The sequence below is a fragment of the Sciurus vulgaris genome, assembly GCF_902686455.1.
Source record: "Sciurus vulgaris genome assembly, chromosome: 16".
NCBI classification, from domain to species: domain Eukaryota; kingdom Metazoa; phylum Chordata; class Mammalia; order Rodentia; family Sciuridae; genus Sciurus; species Sciurus vulgaris.
Genome location: NC_136477.1, coordinates 16,892,545 through 16,914,386, shown reverse-complemented (window position 1 = coordinate 16,914,386; position 21,842 = coordinate 16,892,545). Strand labels below are relative to the sequence as shown.

At 58.0% G+C, this 21,842-nt stretch overlaps 1 protein-coding gene across 1 annotated transcript in view; it reads left to right on the top strand.

Annotated features, from left to right (window-relative positions):
- Positions 1–21,842, top strand: part of CPAMD8 (C3 and PZP like alpha-2-macroglobulin domain containing 8) — a 75,549-nt gene that overhangs the window by 12,633 nt on the left and 41,074 nt on the right. The window contains exons 6-16 of the mRNA XM_079116630.1: positions 1,564–1,581; positions 1,911–1,965; positions 3,448–3,561; positions 5,355–5,439; positions 6,437–6,545; positions 9,461–9,688; positions 11,982–12,152; positions 12,986–13,114; positions 17,769–17,958; positions 19,301–19,473; positions 20,801–20,950. Coding sequence (XP_078972756.1) covers positions 1,564–1,581; positions 1,911–1,965; positions 3,448–3,561; positions 5,355–5,439; positions 6,437–6,545; positions 9,461–9,688; positions 11,982–12,152; positions 12,986–13,114; positions 17,769–17,958; positions 19,301–19,473; positions 20,801–20,950 — 1,422 coding nt within the window. The remainder of the gene's footprint in view (positions 1–1,563; positions 1,582–1,910; positions 1,966–3,447; positions 3,562–5,354; positions 5,440–6,436; positions 6,546–9,460; positions 9,689–11,981; positions 12,153–12,985; positions 13,115–17,768; positions 17,959–19,300; positions 19,474–20,800; positions 20,951–21,842) is intronic.

Genomic DNA, 21,842 nt, shown 5'->3' with positions numbered 1-21,842 from the left:
GAGTTTAGCAGGAAAGTGCCCTGGGTTCAATCCCCAGTGCCAAAACAAAACGAGAACAATTGTCACTTTTAAAAATTCTGACATTGGTACGATGATAGTGACATAAAATCTGGTTGCCTGATGATGTCCCGTCTCACCAGCTTCTTTGCCGGCCGAGACTCAGATCCTGGATGGTGTGTTGCTCTTTAGTGTCCTGTTCTGCGGCCTGAGTTGTCTGCTGTGACGGTGACGTTTTCCCAGAGTCCAGGTGTGGTTTTGCAGCCTGTCCCTCGGGAGGCTGGCTGCTGGTCCCGCATCTGCAGGCAGGTCACAGGTCATCGACCGTAATTGCACAGTGTCGATGCTTCTCCTCTCCTGTCCCTCTGCACTTATTAGTTGTCGTTCTGCTGCAAGAAGGAGCTTTGGAAAGGGCGTTGTGCTAGAGTGAAGACGGGAAGGGGCCAGCAGGACCTACAGCTCAGGAACCCCAGGGTGATTTGGGCCGGGTGCTGGCCCTGCCGCTTGGGCATGTCCCCAGAAAGAGCAGGCTTGGATCCCGCCTTGGGACTCATACACAAGAAAATAACCCTGCAGATTTTCCCAGCAGGTGGGTTACCAGCCCAGAATCACAGTCTGTAGGCACGCTCTGCTCTTTCTTATCCGTCAGGACCCCAAGTCACTGTGCTTTTCTCATTGGACACTCCCCCGCCCCCAGGGGATCAAACTCAGGGCTGTGAGCATGTTCGGCAAGCACTCGATCACTGAGTGACATCCCCAGCCCCTTTTTATCTTGAGACAGAATCTCGTTGAGTTGCTGAGGCTGACCTTGAACTTGCCATCCTCCTGCCTTAGCCTCCAGAGTTGCTGGGATTATGGGTTGCGCCACCACGCCTGGCTTCACTGGATACATTAGGCACTTGCCCACTCTGATGTGATCTCATTGTCCTAGTCTATTTTGTGTTGCTATAACAAGAGACCAGAGGCGGGGTACTTTATTTTTTATTTATTTTATTTTATATTTTTTGCAGTGCTGGAGATCGAACCCAGGGCTTTGTGCTTGCAAGGCAAGCACTCTACCGACTGAGCTATCTCCCCAGCCCCATCTTTATTTTTTAAAAGGGGGGTTTATTAGCTTACAGTTTCGGAGGCTTGAAGTTCAAGATCTGGCCTCTGGGGAGGTCTCCTGGCTATGTCATGCAGGGCAGCGCCATCAAGAGACAGGGGCCATGCAGTGAGACAGGAAGCAAGAGAGCGGGGAGGGGAGGCTGGCCTTTGAGAGCAACCTGGCCTCTCAGAGCTGACCCACTCCCATGAGACAGGACAGCAGACCCCTCAAATCTGGTCGCCTTTCAAAGTCCCTCTACCTCTTAGCACCAGTTCGTCGGGCCTTAAATTTCAATATTCGTTTTTGGGATGACGAGCCGCAGGCAACCGCAGAAGACTGAAGACTAAGACTTTAACATATGTATTTTGGGGGAACAAAACTCAGTCCTTAACAGCAACTGTGCCTGAAGACACATCGCGCACAGAGGCCTGGGAACTTTCTGGAAGCTGTGCTCACTGCCCTGTGTGTCTGTCCTGCAGGTGGACGCGTACATCCTGGTGAGTGGCCATGACCCTTCTGGCTCTGACTTGGGCCCCAGCCTGCCTCTGTGGGATCTGGTCTGTTTCTCCCACCAGCCTCTGTGGACCCCTCCCCACCTGCCCCAGCCCATCCTGCCTGACCGGGCCCGTCCTGGTCCTGGGTCTGTTCATCTGTGTCGCTCTGCACACCGCTCCCTGACAGGAGTAGACCCAGACGGCCCCTTCTGCCCTGGTCCTCAAAGGGCCACTTCCCGGTCAGGAGCGTCCTTTAGCCTCAGCCCGCATTCTGGGCCGGGGAAGGTCCCACGCGGCCACGCCAGCCGCCCTGTAGCCCCTGTGCCCCGCAGGACCCCCGTGGCTCTCGGATCCTGGAGTGGCGGCACCTGAGGAGGCTGTGCTGCGGTGAGTGCCTGGCCGGCCCCTCCCGCCCCTGCTGAAGAGCAGCAGACCTTCAGGAGGAACCCAGGGTGCCGCGTCCAGGCGCCCCCGACGGGCCCCAGCTGGAAGGGACCAGGGGAGCAGCGGCAGGCTCTGCCACCTGGTAGCTGGTGCCACTGGGGTTCAGGTCCCAGAGCCTCGGTGCAGCCCTCCACCCTTCTCCGCAGCGTGGGGACCCCTGGGCTCTGTGGATCCAGACCTTTCTGGAATAGCGTGACTCCCGAGGCAGGTCGCCCACCGCCTCAACCCGCTGTCCGATTCCTCTTCCAGCTAGACCTTAGGAGATCCTCTGCGCTGGGTGAGGGAGCCACTCTTCTTTCTCTGTGACAGTCAGGGTCACGTCCCACTTTGCCACTGCTGTGAGGTGGGGCAGGAGACAGGTGGGGCGTGGGGGTCTGAGCACAGCCGTGCGCGTGCTGAGCCATCCAGGGACGAGGTGACTGTGGATCCCAGGGTGGGACTCACGGGCCTGCTGGGGACCCTCCTCCTGTCCCTGTCCTGGCCCTCGGTCCCTTGCTCTGCTCCTCCTCCACTCTGCTCCTTCCTCCCGCTGGGTCATCCTCTCTCCTTCTGGCCTCCTCAGCAGAGGCGGACACCGCAGAGGGCCAGCTCTCAGCCTGGCAGGAGCAGACTGACTGAGCAGCCCAGGGGACCTGCTCCCGCCAGCTCGGCCTCACCTGCCAGCAGCAGACCCAGCCAGGGAGGAGGTCGAAGTCCTCACGGTCCAATGGCTTCCCAAAGCCCCACTCTGAGCACCAGAGGTGTTGGGCAATGTTCTGGGTCCAAACCATAAGACTACCTATCATCATCACCTACCTACCCACTTACCTGTCTACCTACCTACCCACCTACCTACCTGTCTACCTACCTGTCTACCCACCTATCCACCTACCTACCTACCCACCCACCTACCTGTCTCTCTGTCCGTCCTCCCGTCCTCTGTCTAACCTGGGGTCTCTCTCCTTCCTCTCCTCTGTGTTTATCGGTCGTTCTGTCTTCCCATCCATTGTTCTGTCATCTGTCTATAATTCTATCCACTCTTCTGACTTCTGTCTGTCGTCTATTTATCATCCCCTCCCTGCATCTCGGTGATTCTCACCCAGGAGTGACTTGTCCCCCTGGGGTGTCGGTAATGCCTGGTGACGTCTCAGGTTGTCATGCTGTGTGTTGGGGGCTGGGACCTGGCATCTGGTGGGTGGGGTGAGGGACGCTGCTTGACACCCGCAGTGCAGAGAACTGTCCGGTCCTGGGTGTGTCTGCCCAGGCTCGGAATGACAGGTGGGGCTGAGCTGGTGAGTGGAACCGGCCATGTCCCTCGCTGGGGCCTGACACGGGCTACAGGGAGCCTCCGGGAGCCTGAGGTGCCGCCGGTCGGGGCTGAGGACTGGCTCCCGCTGGCCGCCCTGCAGCGTCCTGCCCGACACAGACCCACCTCTGTCCCCACAGGTGTCACCAACGTGAGCTTCCCCCTGTCCGACCAGCCCGTGTTGGGGGAGTGGGCCGTTTTTGTGGAGATGCAGGGCCACGTGTACAACAAGTCCTTCGAAGTGCAGAAGTACGGTAAGGAGGCTCTCCGGACCCTGGGATCCCTCACCTGGGGGACGGCAGGCGCAGGAGGGGGAGCGAGCCTGGCCCCGAGGGTTGCTGATCCCGACGCACGTCCTTTTGAAAATCATTTGCATGTGGCTGATGAAGTCGCATGACACGAAATAAATGGGTCGCTGTCACCGTTTCTCAGTGTCCAGTGCAGGGACATTGAACACGTGCCCAGTGTTTGCAGCCCTGACCACTTCCCGCCCCAGAGCTGTCTGTTCCCAGTGAGACTGTCCCCTCTGGACACTCGTGCCCCGCCCCTCCCCCGGCCCCCACCACCGCCCTTCTACCTTGGGTCCCTATGAATGTGACAACGGTAAGGACCTCACACAGGGATCAGACAGTGCAGCCTGGGGACTGGTTTCAGGATCCCCTGGGGACGCCGCGATGCATGGCCTTAGCCCGTACGGAGGGGTGTGGTGTTTGCCTAGAACCCCGCACAGACCCCTGCAGACCTCGAGTCCCCTCTCGGTGACTCGCGACACCTCATGCCCTGTGCGTGCGATGGAAGTAGCTTACACTGGGTTATTCAGGGGTTCATGACGAGGAAGAAGAAGTCGCCCCCTCCATTCAGGCGCAGCACCTTCCTGAGCACCTCCCATCCGCTGTCGGGTCTGAGCCCGAGGACGCAGTCGGGGTGTAGAGGCCGCGGTCCGGGGGTGGAGGCCGGGGTTGGAGGCCGGGGGTGGGGTCCTGGGGTGGCTGCTTATTTTCACTTAGCACGCTGTCCTCAAGGTCCGTCCTGGCCACAGCAGGAGTTGGGGTTCCCTTCTTGGGGACACTCTGTAGGCGTCTCCATGGAGCGGAGGCGGGACGGGCTGCGGGCGCTGCCCAGGGGACGGCTCCCGTGGTGAGGAGGGACCCGGGCCACTGCTCGGCTCTCCGCTCTGTCCTCACTGGACTTCTCCCCTCTGGGCCGAGGGGCAGCCCGAGGCTGGGGCTGGGGCTCAGCGGAGGAGCGCTGGCCGGCCCGGGTGGGCACTGGGTTCCATCCTCAGTACCGCGTAAAAACAAATAAATAAAATGGGGCATCGCGCCCGCCTCCGACTAAGAGAGGAGCCAGGTCCCTGGGGACGGCAGTGGCTGTCTGGCCCCGGTTGTGGGCACCAGAAGCCCAGTGCAAATGCCCCTTGGCAACGGAAAGGATTGCTGTCATCTCCCCATTTTCCACCATTCCACCTGCGGGTCGGTGGCCCACAGTCCACCCAGAATGAAACTGTAATATGGAAAATTCCAGAAATAAGCTATCCGCATGTTTTAAATTGCTGCCATTCTGGGCAGCATGATGACCTCGCCTGCCATGGACGCAGACCGTCCCTTTGTCCAGCCACTCAGGTGCAGGTCCTGGTGGCGGCCCCTTCTCTGGCTGCCTGCGGGGTGACAGGATGGCTCCCTCGTCCCAGGGCTGCATTCAGCCGTGGAGAGAGAGCCAGGCCCTGTGGCCATCCTATGAGGGACCTTCCTCCATGGCTCCTGGGAGTCATGGGGACAGGGGGCTCCATGTGGCCACCTGGCCTCCCTGGGATGGGCTGGGGTCAGCCACACCTGCCCTGGACCTGGTGGGGGCCCTGCCCTGGAAAGGGGTCCCGATCTCTCCAACGTAGGTGGTGGTGCAGGCCAGCAAAGGGCCAAGTGGACCCACCCGTCGTCCACCTCTGGTGGCCGGGTGGCTTTGCTCTCGGCCCCCCACACCCCTCCTGGTGCCCAAGGCCCCCACAGCAGCGGAAGCCACCCGCCTCCCCTCTGCTCTCTCTGCTCAGTGTTGCCCAGGTTCGAGCTCCTGATCGACCCTCCCCGGTTCATCCGAGACCTGGACGTCTGTGAGGAGGCCACCGTACGGGCCAGGTGAGGAACAGGGGCTCCTGCGGTGGCCCTCCCGTCCCCATCCCCTTCCCTTGCTGGCGTGCCCACCCCAGTGCTGCCCCCTCTCCTACGTGGGCAGCCCCTGCCCTTCGAGCATCTTCCTTCCCCAGCCCCCCACTGCCTCCCGCCCCCTAAGACCACCTGCGGGGTGCCCTTCCTCAGCGACCTCCTGCCTCCCAGGCTCCTCCCACGAAGCCCCCCCCCCGACCCTCAGCATCACCCCACACCCAGCTCCTGAGCCAGTGGGGCCGTCCCCTGATGGCCCGCTGTGACGAGCCCACAGCCCGCGCTCACCCGAAGGGCTCTCCCCTCTGGGGGCGCTGGGGGCCCTGAGCTCCCCATCCCGGCCCCAGCTGCCTCGGAGGCTGTGGCTGAGGGCCTCCCAGACTGTGTGTCCCCTCCCAGGGCGGCCTGGGCGCACTCTTGGAATGTCTGGCAGCGTCGTGCGCTGCTGACTCCCACTCTGTTCCTGTGAGCAGGTGTCCCTTCTGGGTCAGACGTGACAAGGCACCTTTAACTCTCACCAAAGTCCCCAAGCCAATGGTTCATTCCCCTCTGCGCGAGGAACTCAAGGCTCAGGGAAGTCAGGCCCCTCGCTTGAGTTGGAACCCCCCTATGGAAATGTAGCCCAGCCCTGCTGGTCCTCACAGGTTCTGGCGCCTCTGCACTGCCCTGCTCCAACTGTGTCACCTACCTGCAGCTCTCAGGGGCAGAGTTCCTCTCTGACCATCTGTCTCTTTTTCCATCAAAAGCAAAACTGGTGTAGAGGGTTACAGGGCTCTCCCATCATCTGTCCTGACTCCCGGTTGCAGAGAGGGCTGCAAGGGCAGAATGCAGAACAAGGAAGGGCAGCATCTCAGACACCAGTGGGTACTAGTAGCCACACCATGCGAGGCTGACCTTGCCGAGACTGGCCCCTTCCTGCTGCCCCATCTGGGGTTGCTTGGGAAATTGAGCCCCCTTGGTCCTTTTGTTCCAGGTATACCTTTGGGAAACCTGTGTCCGGGACCTTAACCATAAACATGACCGTGAACGGAGTGGGGTACTACAGCCACGAGGTGGGGCGCCCCGTCCTCAGGACCACAAAGGTAAGGAGCAGGGACCCCCGGTGCTGGCTCCTTTGGTCCCTTCCCACAACTCCAGTTTCATTACCACAGATTTTATGTCATTGTCTAAAAAGGTCACACGATGGGGGTTTTCCTGATGATATAATTCACACAGAGACTAAAATATACAAAAAGGAAGAAAAGAAAGCTCCTCTGTCAGGCAGGCGGAGTCTCTGTTGATCGCCACGTGCTTCCCCCTGGAATATGGTGCAGACAATTCAAAAAGGGACGATTTTATGAGATATTATCATTCTCTTTCCATGCAGCTCACCACAGAGCATCGGGTTCCGTGGCTTTTCTGCGTACTGCCGGTCCCCGACTGGCGATGGTCCGAGTTATGATTTTTTGACCTTTTGGGGGAGTGAGAGTAACATCCACGCAAGCGTTACGTGCTTCAGTTTCAGAAATCAGCAATTCGTGCGTCTGAAGTTGCACGCTGTGTTTGATAAAGGGCACGAGATTTTCCACACTGAATCTGAGACAGGCTTCGGGTGAGGGGACTGTGCCCCGCGGTGTCCACAGGTGCCCCGAGGGCAGGCGGCCGGGCTGGGGCTCCGCCGTGCTCCCTGGGCAGGGCGGGCTCAGTGCACTGCTGACCTGTGACATTCCACTTCAGGACGGGCTCGCCAGACGGAGCCCCATCATAAAGCGGGGGGCGTCTGTAGTCGTGGAGGGGTGCAGCCACCGCGGCGATCTGGCCTAGGGTGTGGTTGTCCCCACGTGTCTACAGGGGAGGTTCCAGGAACCCCAAAGTGCTCAAGGCCCTTCTGTAAAGGTGTCTTATTTGCACAGAAGCCTGCGCGTCCTCCTGTAGCCTTGAAGTCACCTGCGGATGCCTTGGAACACCCGAGGCGATGCAGGGCTGTGTGTGTGGCTGTCCACAGCATTGCTTAGGGACAGAGGCCAAGAAAGGGAATCTGCAAGTCGGTGCATGTGTGATTTTAAAAAAAAAAAATAGCGTCCACCTACAGTTGGTTGAATCCAAGGATGCAGAACCTGTGGCCTTGGCAGACTGACTATTTTACCAGTTCCCCAAATCCTGTTCCCCTCCCCTATCCCCCACCAACCTCTTGTCTACTTCTGGCTTCCATGAATTCGCCTGCTCTGGACGTTCCATATCAGTGGGATCACACACTAGGTGGTTTCTGTCACTCAGCATCATGTTTTCCAGGCTCATTCAAGCCTGTGCCAGTGCTTGGTTTCTTTTTCATGACTCAGTAATACTCCACTGTATGAATGTGCCACCGTTTGTTCATTCATTCCTCCACTGGTGGGCATTTGAGTCGTGGAAGCAGGTCCTCCTCACATGTGCTAGGCAAGCGCTCCACCCCTGAGCTGCACCCACAGACCCCATTTCCACTTTTTGGCTAGTGAGAATCCTGCTGCTGTGACTGTCCCTGTGCCAGTCTTGGTGTGGATGAGTTCGGTCTCCCCCAGGTGCTTACCTAGGGGTGGAACTGCGGGTCACAGGGTAACACGAGGCTTGGTCTTTGAGGAACCGTTGGGGCGGGTGCCGTCGTACCTCCCCTCGTGTGTAAAGCTTTGTGATTTTTCAGCGTCGCATTGTGAGCAAGCCACATGCACCAGGCACGCCCTTCCTGGTCATCCCGCCTCTGAAGGTGCCTCTGCCGCTGATAAATCCCCTGGTGTCCCGGGTCCCACAGACAGGACCCTCGTACATGGGACGTGATGGGTCAACCCCCTCAGTGCCGGCTCCTCCCCACCCACCCGAAGCTCCTTCCTCAGGACACTGACAGCCCCAACGCGCCCCCTCTTTCCGGTGCTTCTCTTCTCTGGGATGAACACAGGGCCACCCTTCCCTGCCAATCCGGCCATTCTCCCCAGAGGCTGCCTCCCGGTGGCCCTGGTTCTCTTACCCTGAGAGATTTGGTCCCCAGCTATTTCTGGACGAGGGTGTCTGCCAGGCTCCGGGGGACCTGGCATAGGGGTTGAGGGGGGGCACTGGGCTCTGGCCTGGGCCTGAGGGGGCCGTGACGCCATGGCGGCCACCTGCGTGCAGGACTCGGTGGCACATTGGCAGTGCTGGGAGCCGCAGCTCCTAGGGTTCCAGAACATTCCCATCCCGCAAAGGAGACCTGTCCCCTGGGCAGCCACTCTCATGGCCTCGCCCAGCTCCTGGCTGCCGATCTGCTTCCCGTCGTGGGACCACCTGCTCTGGACCTGTCACAGCCCTGGAGTCACGCGCAGGCCTGCGGCGAGTTTGGAGTGAGGCCCAGGGCAGAGGCTCGTGCGGATGGCCCCCAGCCCCCGCCGGCCCCACTCAGGTGTTCTCTTGACCTTACGATGGTGCACAAGTGGCCTCCGTTCTGTGGAAACCGTGCTGGGGATCGTGCACGTGGACCTTTCCCTGAGCTGCGCACGTGTGGTTGGATCCTGGCGCAGGCACAGCGCTCGGTGGGCGGCGGCGCCAGGGCGAGGACGGCCCCGTGCTGATGGGCTGACCCGGCGGGTCGGTCAGGCGGACTCACTGCCCTCTGACCACGGTGCTTCCAACTTGCCGCGGGCTCATGGGGACACCACGTGTGACATAACAACACACACACGTACATGCCTACACATGTACTCTCACTCATGTGTGGGTGTGCACACGCGTGTGTGGACTGGGGCGTTGGTCTCCATCGCCAGCTGTGGATGCACCGGGGCACACAGGAGACCGTTCTAGCTCCGCGTGTCAATGAGTGACAACTGCCGCTCAGCTTGGGACCCTCTGAAGCCTGGCTCTTGTGTGAGGCTAGGACAGGTTTCTCAGCCCGGGTGCAAAGTGGGTGTGTCCCCAGTGTCTTGGGGCCTCCCGGCAGCTGAGAGCCCAGGGTGTGACTGTGTGTGGGTGATGTCCTCCACATCCACCCCAAAGCACCTGTTTCTCCTCCTTCTAGATCCTTGGCTCCCAGGACTTTGACATCTGCGTGAGGGACATGATCCCAGCAGATGTTCCTGAGCACTTCCGGGGCAGGGTCAGCATCTGGGCCACAGTGACCAGCATGGACGGGAGCCAGCAGGTGGCCTTTGATGACTCCACCCCTGTCCAGAGGCAGCTGGTGGACATCCGGTACTCCAGGGACACAAGGAAACAGTTCAAGCCAGGCCTGGCCTACGTGGGGAAGGTACCTTTGGGGAACATGCCCGGGGCTTCCTCCTGCTCCTGCTCTCCCCCACCCGACAATGGAGACCGAGCTAAAAACAGGCGCTCTGGTTACACTGGCATTTTTTGCCTTTTGACACCGGGATGCTTTGCATTTCCTTCATTTGGTGCTGACTTTTTAAACATTTTTGTTCAAAGCTAAGACGTGTTGGGTGCAGTGGCCCACTCCTGTAATCCCAGCAACACAGGAGGCTGAGGCAGGAGGATTGCAAAGTTGAGGTCGGCCTCAGCAACTTAGAGCCTGTCTCAAACTTTAAAAACTAAAAAGATCTGTGGGTGTTGCTCAGCGGTAGAGCACCTGTGGGTTCAATCTCCAGCACGCAAAATAAATAAATGAATACGATGATAAAACCAAGACACCATCTTCCACCCCGTCTCCTGCCACTGGGGGGCCTTTGGGGGCAGCACCACAAGGAGCTGTCCTTCCTGTGCCAGCAGGGCTTCCTGGAATCCTCCTGAGGGACCTGCCTGAGGCTGCTGTTATAGTGGCCTTTTAGTTGTAAGTATAAAGACTGCGCTCTGAGCAGCGATGGAGACGTAGCGTAGTAGGTCCGCAGACAAGAGCCGTCCTTGCTCAGCATCCTCACCGAGTACGATGCACGTGTTGTGAGTGCTGGGCTTTCTTTTTGTTTTTGAGCCAGGGTCCTGTTAAGTTGCCCAGGCTGACCTTGAACCGGCTCACGCCCTCCCGCCTCAGCCTCCCGAGGGCTGGGACCCCGTGTGCTTCGCCAGGCCTGGAGATATGCTCTCCGTTTCCAGGACTGGCAGCTCAGTAGGTTTGTCAACGCCGGCGTTACGTCACCAGGTTCCAGGGCTACCAGGCCACCGGGCATGGGAGTGTCCAGTTTCCTGTGGTCTCACCTGCAGGACCACTGCATGTATGTGCTCTGTCCTCGACCCAGAACTTAGGCAGCGTGGGGACGGTCATTCTTGAACCTATGCCATTAACCTGTGTGTCGAATGTTTGTTTATTTAAAACATTTTTCTTTGTAGTTGTGGGTGGACAGCGTGCCTTTATTTTATTCATTTATTTTCTTGTGGTGCTGAGGATCCAGCCCAGTGCCTCACATGTGCTGGGCGAGCGCTCTGCCCCTGCGCCCCAGCCCCAGCTCCTGTTCACTATCCTTAGTCCCTCTAAAGCAGTGCCATTTCTTATTTAGGTTTGTTTTGTCCCCTGGTGACCTAATGTCAGAGTCCCCAAAAGACAGGTCCCCTCTGTTCCTGAGACAGATTGATCCCAGTGGGGAAGCAGTACTCCCACCCACCACGTGATTCATTTGCACAGGACAGTTTGAGGTGGCCAGATACCGTGGTACTTATTCTAACTGCTAATGTGGGTCTGTGTCCCCACTACAGCTATGGGGCAGGGCGACAGCAGAGCCCAGTGTCACTCAGGGGAAGCCCGCCATGCCCTCACGCCTGTCTCTGCTGCCCACACCCAGAAAATACACATTGTATCAGTCAGTTTTCTGTTGTTATAATGAAATACCTGAGGCTGCGTACATAAAGAAAAAAGGTTTTTGGGTTTTGTTTTACATCACAGTTATAGAACTGAAAGCTCAAGATCAGCTGGTCTCATCCATTCAATAAGGGTCTCCTGGGCCATGCCCCATCATTGTGGTTGGGGCTGAAGAGATGGCTCAGTGGTAGAAGTATTTGCCTAGAATATGTGAGGCCCTGGGCTCAATCTGCAGCCCTGCAAAAGAAAACAACCCACCGGCCATCACTGTGGATGGCAGCAGCATGGTGGGAGTGCACGAGCGTGGGAGAGATCTCACGGCAAGACCCCTGGTACCAAGGGGTGGCACCCAGGGTCCCTGGCATGCTAGGCAAGTGCTGTACCACAGAGCTGCATCCCCAGCCCGTTAAAATTCTATCCTTAAAGCCAGGGTCTTGCTAAGTCGACAAGGCTGACCTTGAACTCACAATCCTCCTGCCTCAGCCTCTCAAATAGCTGGGATCAGAGGCGTGTGTCCTGTGCCAGTTGAGCTTGCTCTTTTAACAATAACCCTCTTTGGAGAACTAACTCTGGGTCCCAGGAGAAGGACTTTGATCCCTCCTAGAGATCACCCCCAATGATCTGGCACCTTCCACCTGGCTCAGGGTTGCTGTGGCTCTTCAGGAACCCTTGTGATTCCCTGTGACTTTCAGGACCAGGTGGTCGGTTTCTGCAAAGCAGTCAGCATCACCGTGGAGACTGCATGGGTCCCCGTGGCCAGTGCCACCGCCCTGACCTGTTTGATGACCCCTTCCAGGTGGAGCTGTCCTACCCGGATGGCAGCCCAGCCGAGGGGGTGACGGTCCAGGTCAAGGCGGAGCTGATGCCGAAGGACAACATCTACACCAGCGAGCTCGTGTCTGAGGGTGGGCTGGTGCGCTTTGCAATCCCCTCCATCCCTGTGTGGGCTCAGCACGTGTGGCTGGAGGTGGGTGAGCCCCTGACCCTGGTCGTCCAGCCGTGGCCTGGTGCTCCCCTGGTTGAGGCTGCAGGGAGTCCACAAGTGAGGGGGACAGAGAACTGCCACCCCAGGGCAGTGTGGGAGGGGGGAGGAGGAAGGGCTGGCTCAGTCTCTCCAGGTGGACTCCTGGCGTGGCCAGACCTGCAGGAGCTCTGAGGTATGGTGGGCTGTCAGGACCCACCATGAGCAGCAGAGATGCCCCGTCGTCTGGGGAATTCCAGGGCTTTGTCCCCCAGAAAGCCAGGGCCAGCCTGGTTGGCTCTGCATCACATGGAGTCTCGGGGCGCCTGTGGCCTCCCTGCCTGCCAACTCCACCCTTTCAGCAGCAGGTGGCGGAGGCCGGCTTAGATCCCTAAGGAGCAAATGTCACATAGTCGCCTCAGCCTGTGGCTCGCGGGTGCAGGGCCACAGACTCCACCTGGAACATGGTCCTAGCCTGGGGCGCCGTCCAACATGGCTGCTCCCCTGTGTTGATTCTCCAAGGGGGTTTTCCCCTCCAAGAAGCCACGAGGGCGATTAGCAAGCTCAAGAGTGGAGAGAGGGGCTTTGCAGGCCGCCCCGAGGTGGGGCTGTCCTTTGGAAGCTGGATGGGCTCCGAGCCCCTGCCCACGCTGATACCTTTGGCCGGCCTTGGACCCTTGCTCCTGGGAGCCGGGGGAGAATGGGCTGGCCACGCTGGACCCCAAAGGGAAACGGAAGCATGAGAGTCCTGCTCCTGGGCAGGGCAGGAAGACGCCCTCCCAAGACCCCCTTCCAAGGTGGGGTGCCCTGACCTTGACCAAGTGTCCCCTGTTCTTCAGACCAAGGTGACGGCGCTGAACGGGAAGCCCGCGGGGGCCCAATACCTGCCCAGTTACCTCGCCCTTGGCAGCTGGTACTCCCCCAGTCAGTGCCACCTGCAGTTACAGCTGCCCTTGCGTCCCCTGAAGGTAAGGTCTCCAGGAGCCCCTTCCCGGTCCTGGGCACACGTGAGCCCCAGGGGACTGGACATTGAAGCCGGCGAGGCAGGGGCTCTCTGCCCCTCCCAAGGGCAGATTCCACGGAATGAATGCACCGTCTTTTATCCTGGCCCTCGGTTGTGACCCAGGGATACTGCCATGGGCACCCCTTGTGACTCCCCTGCTGGCGTCTTCTTGTGCAAAGGCCCTGGGACTTTCCCCGTCCAGAGACTTCCAGACAACCAGGCGCACAGCTGAGTTTAGCGTCGAGTCTCACTGCGTCTGTTGTTACGCAGTCCTGAGCGAGGGGCCTGTAGTCTTAATAAACTTCATTGAATTAATAGGCTTAATTTTTAAAAAACTTTTTTCAAAAAACATTTTTAGTTGTGGACGGACACAATGCCTTCGTTCTGTTTACTTAGTTTTTTATGGGGTGCTGGGTTTCCACCCCGGAGCCTCCCCAGGCGAGGTGAACGCTCTCCCAGGGAGCCGCCACCCCAGCCCAGCGGACTTACTTTTTAAAGAGGATTTTCAGGGTTAAAAGATACCGAACAAATAGTACCAAGAGTTCCCTCCGAGCGACCTCAGCGTCCCTATCATTGACATCCTGCCTGAACGCGATGCGCGTTGCGGTCGATGAATGGGTATTGATAGGTCGTCACTCACTAACCTCCGTGGCTTACCTGAGGGTCACTCTGATGGACCCTGGCAAATGCCCGACGCCCTGTCTTCACTGCAGTCGCCCCCTCGAGTCCCCAGGCCTCCAGCAGTCCATCCCCGCCTGATGGGCCAACCCCTTGTCCCTTTTTCCCGGAATGTCATAGAGTTACATTTGCAGCATTGGCCTCCTCAGATCGGCTTCTGCCACTTAGCAAGGTGCATTGGTGGCTTCTCTGTGTTTGGTGGCTTTGGAGCTCATTTCTTCCTATCATTGAATCACATCCCCTTGTATGGATGCCGTGCAGTCGATTGTCATGTCGAGGGATATGTGTGCATGTGTGTGGGTGTGCACGTGTGCCTGCGTACCTGCATGTGCATACGTGTACACTGTATTTGTGTCTGTACATACGTGTGCACGTCTGTGCTCATTTCTGCGTGCACACACAGCTCCCCCTGCCTACTGAAGGATACGTATGCTTACCATGCACCCTCCGTGGAAGGTGGGATAAATACGTGTGTGTCTGTGCGTCTACACGGCCGGCCCTCTGTATCCATGAGTTCTGCATCCAGGGGCTTTACAGATTCAGCAAACCGCAGATCAAAGTATTTGGGGGAGGGCTGGGGTTGTGGCTCGGGGTAGAGCACCCTCCTCGCACGTGTGAGGCACTGGGTTCCATCCTCAGCACCACATGTAAATGAATGAACATAAAGCCTTTGTATCCATCATCCATCTACAAGCAAATATATTTCTAAAAATATTTGGGGGAAAAATGCATCCACACTAACCACCTACAGACTTTTTTCTTGTCATTTTCCCTAAGCTCAGCATACAGCTCAGCAACTGTGTACGTGGTACTTACGTTGATTAGGTTCTGAGTACTTTGGAGATGACTAAAGTCCACAGGGGGTGTGAGTAGATTCCGTGCAGATCAAATGCCATTTTATACAACACATTTGGACATCTGCACACTTGGTCATGGGGGGTCCCCAAGGATGCTGAGGGATGAATCTGTGTATAAGGATATAAATTCTTCCATGGAAGAGTGAGAAAGCCTGTATTTGTATATGCGCATGTGTGTGTGTGTGTGTGTGTGTGTGTGTGTGCGCGCGCGCGCGTCCGTGTCTGTATGCAGACCGTGTCCCTAGTGGGTGGATGGACGAATTGGTGTAGATATGTGTCTTTGTATGTGCACACGTGTGTATACTCGTGCCTGAGCGTGTCGTCAGGCAGATGCATGCACGTTCACGCCAACGTTCCTGTGTACATTTAGGCGTCACCCTCTGTTACCCTGGTGGCCTCCGGAGCCCCAGGCTGCCCCGCGTTGCACGGGGCTGCGTTCCTGGCGGGGCCTCCAGCGGGACCGCAGCCCTGCCTAGGCAGAGGTGCCGCTCCTGATGGAAACCAGTTGCCTCCGCGGCCGCCCCGCCAGGCGTCCACAGACCCTCCCGCTCCTCTTCTGCGGGTGGAAGACCCACAGGGCGCAGTTCCCAGCAGTCCCGGCGCCATGGTGCCTGTTCCCAGGGGTTGATGGCCTTCACGGGGGTGGTAGAGAGACTCGGATGGGATTGTGCCCACTTAGCGGGACCCGCTGTTCTTCCTGTAATGCTGTTAAACAGCAGCGTGGGGTGGGGACGCCGCTGGCGCCTCCTTCTCGGGGGTAGCGAGGACGTGGCTCGGCCTTGGGATTCTGCTCTCAGGGTGTCACCGCCCCCTGCCCGACCCAGATCAGCGTGTCCCAGCATGTTCCTGCTCCCCGCGGGCCGCCATCAGGGGCCGGCGGCACCGAGGGCAGATGTGCTAATGCTCTGCTGGCCCCCGGCTGTGGCCGGGGCACAGTTGGAAGCCTCCCTCGCCCACCTCTCAGCCCGCCCCCAGCCTGCTTCCCTCTGTAAGCGCAGCTGTCCCCAACCTTCAGGGCCGCTGTGTCACCACGGAGCTGCCCATGAGCAGGAAGGTGTGAGTTCCTTCCTTCTTTTTTAATAAGACCTCAAACAGAAGGGGACTCTGCCAGGGGGACATTTATAAATCTGGAGATTAAATTGAAACAAAAACCTGTAAGGTCGATATGCCTGTCACCTAGATTTATGCTTATTAACAGTCTGCTTTTCTCCTTCTATTCTCCCTGTACCCATTTGTCCGTCTGTCTGTCCGTCCATCCACCTGCCACACATTTTGTGGGCTACAGCATTTGAAAGCAAGTTAAGGCGATCACGACACTCGTGAACGCTTGAGCATAATAGCTCCTAAAAATAAAGACATTGTCCTACCCGACCTCTAAGTCACGGTCACACCCAAGGAAACGACGTGAACTCGATCAGATGGTCGAATTCGCAGGTGAATTCAGATTTTCAAAGGGTGTTCTCAACATGGACTCGATGTTAGGTGTGACGGCACCGCGGGCTCACACGTGTGTGCACAGCTGTGTGTGTGCGTGTGTGTGTGGGCACCTGCGTGTGTGCGTGTCTGGGTGCTTCGGGATCAGCCGAGCGTTGCCTTTGGCTCTTGATTCCTGCCTTCGGCAGTTCCCTGGATGATTCTCCACCATGGCTTTGTGAAGTGTCGGGTCCCGTGTGTCTTATAGGTGACCCCACATTCTGACTTCAGTGCGGGTCAGAGCATATGGGGGACGGTGGCTCCATAGACGTGGCCCTGTTACGTCTCTTCAGGACGCAGACTAGGGCGACCCGCCCTGTTGGAGCCGATCTTATCTTGGTTTCGGTCTGGTTCCTGCCAACTCTAATACTGTGGCCACACTCCGAGGGTCCCCAGTTACCTCTCCCCAGCATCATGGCTGATTCTGGTTCACGCTGAGCTGCCTGAGGGTGAATTGTGAGTTCCATCCTTCCTTTACGTTTATTAGGGGACATTTTTCTGTTAAAAAAAAATTCCCCACCCTTGTTTTTACTGTTGCTGTTGTTGTTTTGAGTCTTACGGACTTAAGAACTTTGACAAGTCTGGGACACGTCATGCTTCTTTTTTAAAACCCCTCTATTTGGGGTCGTCTTAGGTGTGCAGAACTCTGCTCATCCAGTCCCCAGGTTCCTGCAAACCCTTCGCCCACCTCCCCTGGATGTTTGTCTTTGATTTGCAAATATTTCCCCTTTCTCTGGGTTCACTTTTCACTTTCTTGATGTTTTCATTGACACTACAGAAGTTTTTGTTTCTGTGAAATCCAATTTTTCTCTTTTCTTTTGTGGTTTGTGGTTTTGGTGCCGCGTCTGACACAACCCCCTGCAAATTCGAGGCCATGCAGCTCCACCTGGTGTTTTCTTCCAAGAGCCTTATTTTATGGATGGAGAAACTAAGTCTTGGAGAGGTGAAAGGAACTGCCCAAGGGCCACAGCAAGAATGAGACTGTGCCCTGCCCAGGTTTCCTCCTCTGACTTCCAGGGTGACCTAGCCATCTGGGGACAGTCCAGACTGCAAACATGGCATGCAGCAGGGGACATCTGGGTGGCTTCCCAGGCAGCCTCTGGCCTCCACGTTGGACTCTGGTCGTGCTCTACTACTCAGGAAGGTCGTGGGACCTGGGGGGCAGCACAGTCTACTGCCCACCCGGAAGTGCCCCTGAGCCTCAGGGTCCAGTCTTCATTAGGGCTCAGTGTCCACCTGACTGTCCATCCGCAAGGCTGATCCAGGCTCCCGTCCCCAGAGGTCAAACTCAGCCTAGGACCCTCCCCAAGTCACATTGTTACACAGGGGATGACTGAAGACCCCAGGCACACACTGACCCTCCTGCCAGGCAGGACACTCCAGGGGCTTAGAATGGCAGGAACAGCAGAGGCCGCATCCCCTGCAAGCCAGGCTGCGTTCTTGACTCCCCAACACACCACCTTGGGCTCCGCGCTGTTACCGCCTCCATCAGCAGACTGGGCGCCATCACCAGCGCTGGATGGTCTGATGTGGGGCCGGCACTCCTCCCCGTCCCTGGAGTGGGGCTGTGATGGTGCTGGGCGCGGCCTCTGACTCGGCCGTGTCCCCCAGGTCGGGGAGGAAGCCTCCTTTTCATTGTGGTCCACGTGTCCCTGCAACTTCACCCTGTATTACGAAGTGGCCGCCCGTGGCAACATTGTGCTCTCGGGCCAGCAGCCCGCCCACGTCACCCAGCAGCGGAGCAGGCGGGCGGCCCAGGCTCCAAAGAAGCCGATTCGCTTAATGCACCTTCCGGAGACAGGTGAGTTGGGAAGGTTCCTTTCTCCCTTCTCAGTCATTGAGAGAACAGGTGCCCTAGCAAGGAAGGAGGAGGCAAGACCCAGCCGAGGTGGGTATCTGCTCCGGGTGGAGGGCGCATGTCTCCAGGGGGGCCGGGAGGTCCACTGGACCCCAGGGACCCATTGGCACTGTGTGTCCACAGGGACAGGCAGGCCAGCCACGCAGGGTCCTGCACCACCCGCACCTCCTGCCCATTCACACTGTGCATGATGTCTCCTTGCCCAGGCTGACCCGGCCTCTGGGTCTTGTCCACCCACTGGCTCCACTCCCCAGGGGCTTCCCATGCCCTTTCCTCTTCTGCCCCAAGCAGGGTCCCGAATCTGTGCACTGTGGACGTGTGGGGCCGGGTCATTCTCTGGGGTGGGCTGTCACAGGAAGCTTAGCAGCACCCTGACCCCCACTAGATACCTGAAGTACCAGTTCCCACCCTAGTGTAACAACGTCAAGGTCTCCAGCCATTGCCAATATTCCTAGGGTTCAAGGTCACGGGGGGGGGGGAGAGGGAGAGAATGGATGAGTAGGACAATGGATGATGGATGGAAGGACGGATGGGGGGGCGGGTGGATGGGTGGATGAACAGTGGATAGGTGGCTAAGTGGGGAGACTGATAGGACAGCTTGTGTCAGGTAGATGGATGGGATGATGGATGGGGACTGATTGGTAGAGACAGAGACACAGGGTCTCTCGGGCTAAGGCAGAGTTTCTCAGTCTCAGCACAACGGACATTGAGGCCTGGATCCTTCTCTGGGTTCAGGGGAGATGTCACATCATTGCCAGCTGAGCGTCTGCATCGCGGAGCACCTCGCAGACATCTAAGACCCTTTACAGAGTGTGTGTTTGAGGGTCTTTTACCCCAGGGGAGAGTATGTGGCTCTGTTCAAGTCAGCCAACGAAGGCGTTCAGGTCTGCCGCTGGGCCTGGGCTCCGGAGGGACAGGGATGGTCTCAGGGAGGGGTCAGGGGCCTCCTGGGCCTCTGGGAAGGGTGTCCTGTGGGGCTGAGAGGGCACTGCCTGGGCGATCTGAGGACTTCGCTGCCGATGAAGGAGGTGGTGGGCTGGTCTGGAGCCAGAGGACTCCCTGCAGAGAGGAGAGAGCCGGCGATGAGCCCCAGGTCACCCTGGAGCTGGCTAGTGGGCATGGTCAGCGTGGACCGGGGCGAAGCCTGGGAAAGGCCTTGCAGAGCCAGATGCCAGACGTCTCCGTGCGTAGGAATGGGAGCCGGTGTGGGCACTGAAGCAAAGGCGGAGGGCCAGCGTCCCCGAGAGGCTGACTCACGGCACACCGGACTCTTGCCTCATCTCAGAGCCCCCGCCAGCCCCGGCCGCCGAGGTCAACGTGTGCACGACCTCCCTCCGCCTGGCCGTGACCCCCAGCATGGTCCCGCTCGGCCGCCTGCTGGTTTTCTACGTGAGGGAGAATGGAGAAGGGGTCGCCGACAGCCTCCAGTTTGCAGTCGAGACGTTCTTCGAAAACCAGGTAGAGCACCAGTGCCCGGCGGGGACACCCACAAGTGCCACTGGGGCTTCTCAGGGCGGTGGCTCGGGTGACACGGGGACCCGCTCCCCACGGTGACACAGCACAGCTCTTAGGGGTGTTCTGCCTTGAGGACTGGTCAGGCGCCAGGATGGATGTTTTGATCAGACACCATAGGTGCCACGGTGGGCCCGTAAGATTTACTGGAACTGAAAAATCCCTGTCGACACGGCACTATTCGTACCTGCCTGACGTATCGACTCGGAACTCTGAGTTTGTAGTGATGCTGGTGGAAACAGATCCACCGGGCTGCTGGCATTTCAAAGCATGGCACAGACGGTTGCGTACTAGGCGGTGACAACAATGGCGGTTACTGGCTTGTGCGTTTACTGTGCTATAGCTGTTTGTTTGTTTTTTGGTACCGGGGATTGAACTGAGGGGCGCTTAACCACTGAGCCACCTCCCCAGCCCTGTTTTGTATTTCATTTAGCAACAGGGCCCCACTGAGTTGCTTAGGGCCTTGCTAAGTTGCTGAGGCTGGCTTTGAACTCCTGGTCCTCCTGCCTCAGCCTCCCGAGTTGCTGGGGTCACAGGCGTGTGCCACTGCACCCGGCTTATCCTATAGTTTTTGTTATTATTTCGGAGTGTACGTCTTCCACTTATACAAATAATTCGTTGTAAAGCAGCAAGCCCTGCGACACGGGCAGCACCTCGTCCGCCTGGTGTGTGCCGCGCCCCTGCAGCGTCATTTTCTGCGGTGCTCGATTTAATGTCGTGTTGCTCTGTTTGTCATGGCTCGAGAAGCAACAGGCTGGGCCACATCTGTGCGCCACGTACCTCGGTGTGTAGCAGGCGGTGCCATCTAGGTGTGTGAGTGCACTCCGTGTCATTTGCACAAGGACGAGGTGCCCCGTGGACCTGTGAGCCCAGACCCCGACGTTCGGCAGGCCTGTGATTGGAGGCGTGTTGCCGAAGTGCTTCCAGATGGAGACTGCCTCATGCCCATGGGGAAAGGGCCAGCTGCCCTGCCCTCCTCTGGCTCAGTCCTGTCCCCAGCACCCATGTCCCCAGCTGCAGGCCCAGCCTCCTGCCCCTCTCCCGCAGCCTCTGAAATGAGCTGCAGGTGGGCCCCGTCAGCACCGGCCTCCTGGTTCTCCCCATCCCTCCTGACCCTCTGCCCATCACATATGAACCAGTTGGATCTGGGTAGGGGGACAGGGTCGCAGCTGGACTGGCTAGCCTGACTCTCCTGGTGGGCACTGAGTGGACAGGTGGGATGGAAGAGGCCTGGGGCTGGGCCAAGCTCTTATTTCCCGCTGTTCGTGTGCAGGTTTCCCTGACGTATTCAGCAAATGAGACCCGTCCCGGGGAGGTGGTGGACCTCCGGGTCAGGGCAGCGAGGGGCAGCTGCGTGTGCATTGCCGCCGTCGACCGCAGCGTCTACCTGCTCAGGTCCGGGTTCCGGCTGACTCCCGCGCAGGTGAGCAGGACTCTCCCTTGCCCTTTCCCCTCTTCCTTCCCAGGAAATGAAGAACTGGGTGCCGACTAGATTTGCTTTCTCCCGGGTCGATTCTAAGGGAACCCAGCGGGAGCCTGGTACACCCTAGTTGCTGTGCTCGCGCATGCGCAAGATCCCGGTCCGATTCCTCGGACCTGCGGGGTGATGGGGGGCGGGTACTGCGCACTCGCCCCAGGGTCCGTTGAAAATGGACGGATACGGTCAACACCCACTGCTGTGGATTGTCACGACGTGATACACAGATGGTCCCTGAGTTACCATGGTTGAATTTACGGTTTTTCTTTGAAAAAAAGAAAAAGAAAAAAAAATCTGTGTGTGTGTGTGTGTGTGTGTGTGTGTGTTGTGTGTGCGTGTGTGTTTTGTAGATGGACACAATACCTTTATTTTTATTTAAAAATTTTTTTTTGTAGGGGCTGTGGTTGTAGCTCAGTGGCAGAGTGCTTGCCTGGCACATGTGAGGCCCTGAGTTCCATCCTCAACACCACATAAAAATAAATAAATATAATAAAGATATTGTGTTCATCTACAACTAAATTTTTTTTTTTGTAGTTGCAAATGGACAGAATGCCCTTACTTATTTATTTTAATTTGTTACTTTTACGTGGTGCTGAGGATGGAACCCAGGGCCTCCCACGTGCCAGGCGGGGGCTCTACCACTGCCCCACCACTCCCGCCTGCGCTTGAGGTTTTTCAGTTTGGAGGTTGTGGGAAGCAATACGTGCCCACTAGAAATCGTACTTGGACTTGTGAATCTGGCTCTTTCCCTGGCCGGTGACTGGGGTCAGGTTCTCTCTCACTGCAACGCGCGCGGCTCCCAGCCAGCCCCACGGTCCGGGCCCGTGCGCCCTGGGCT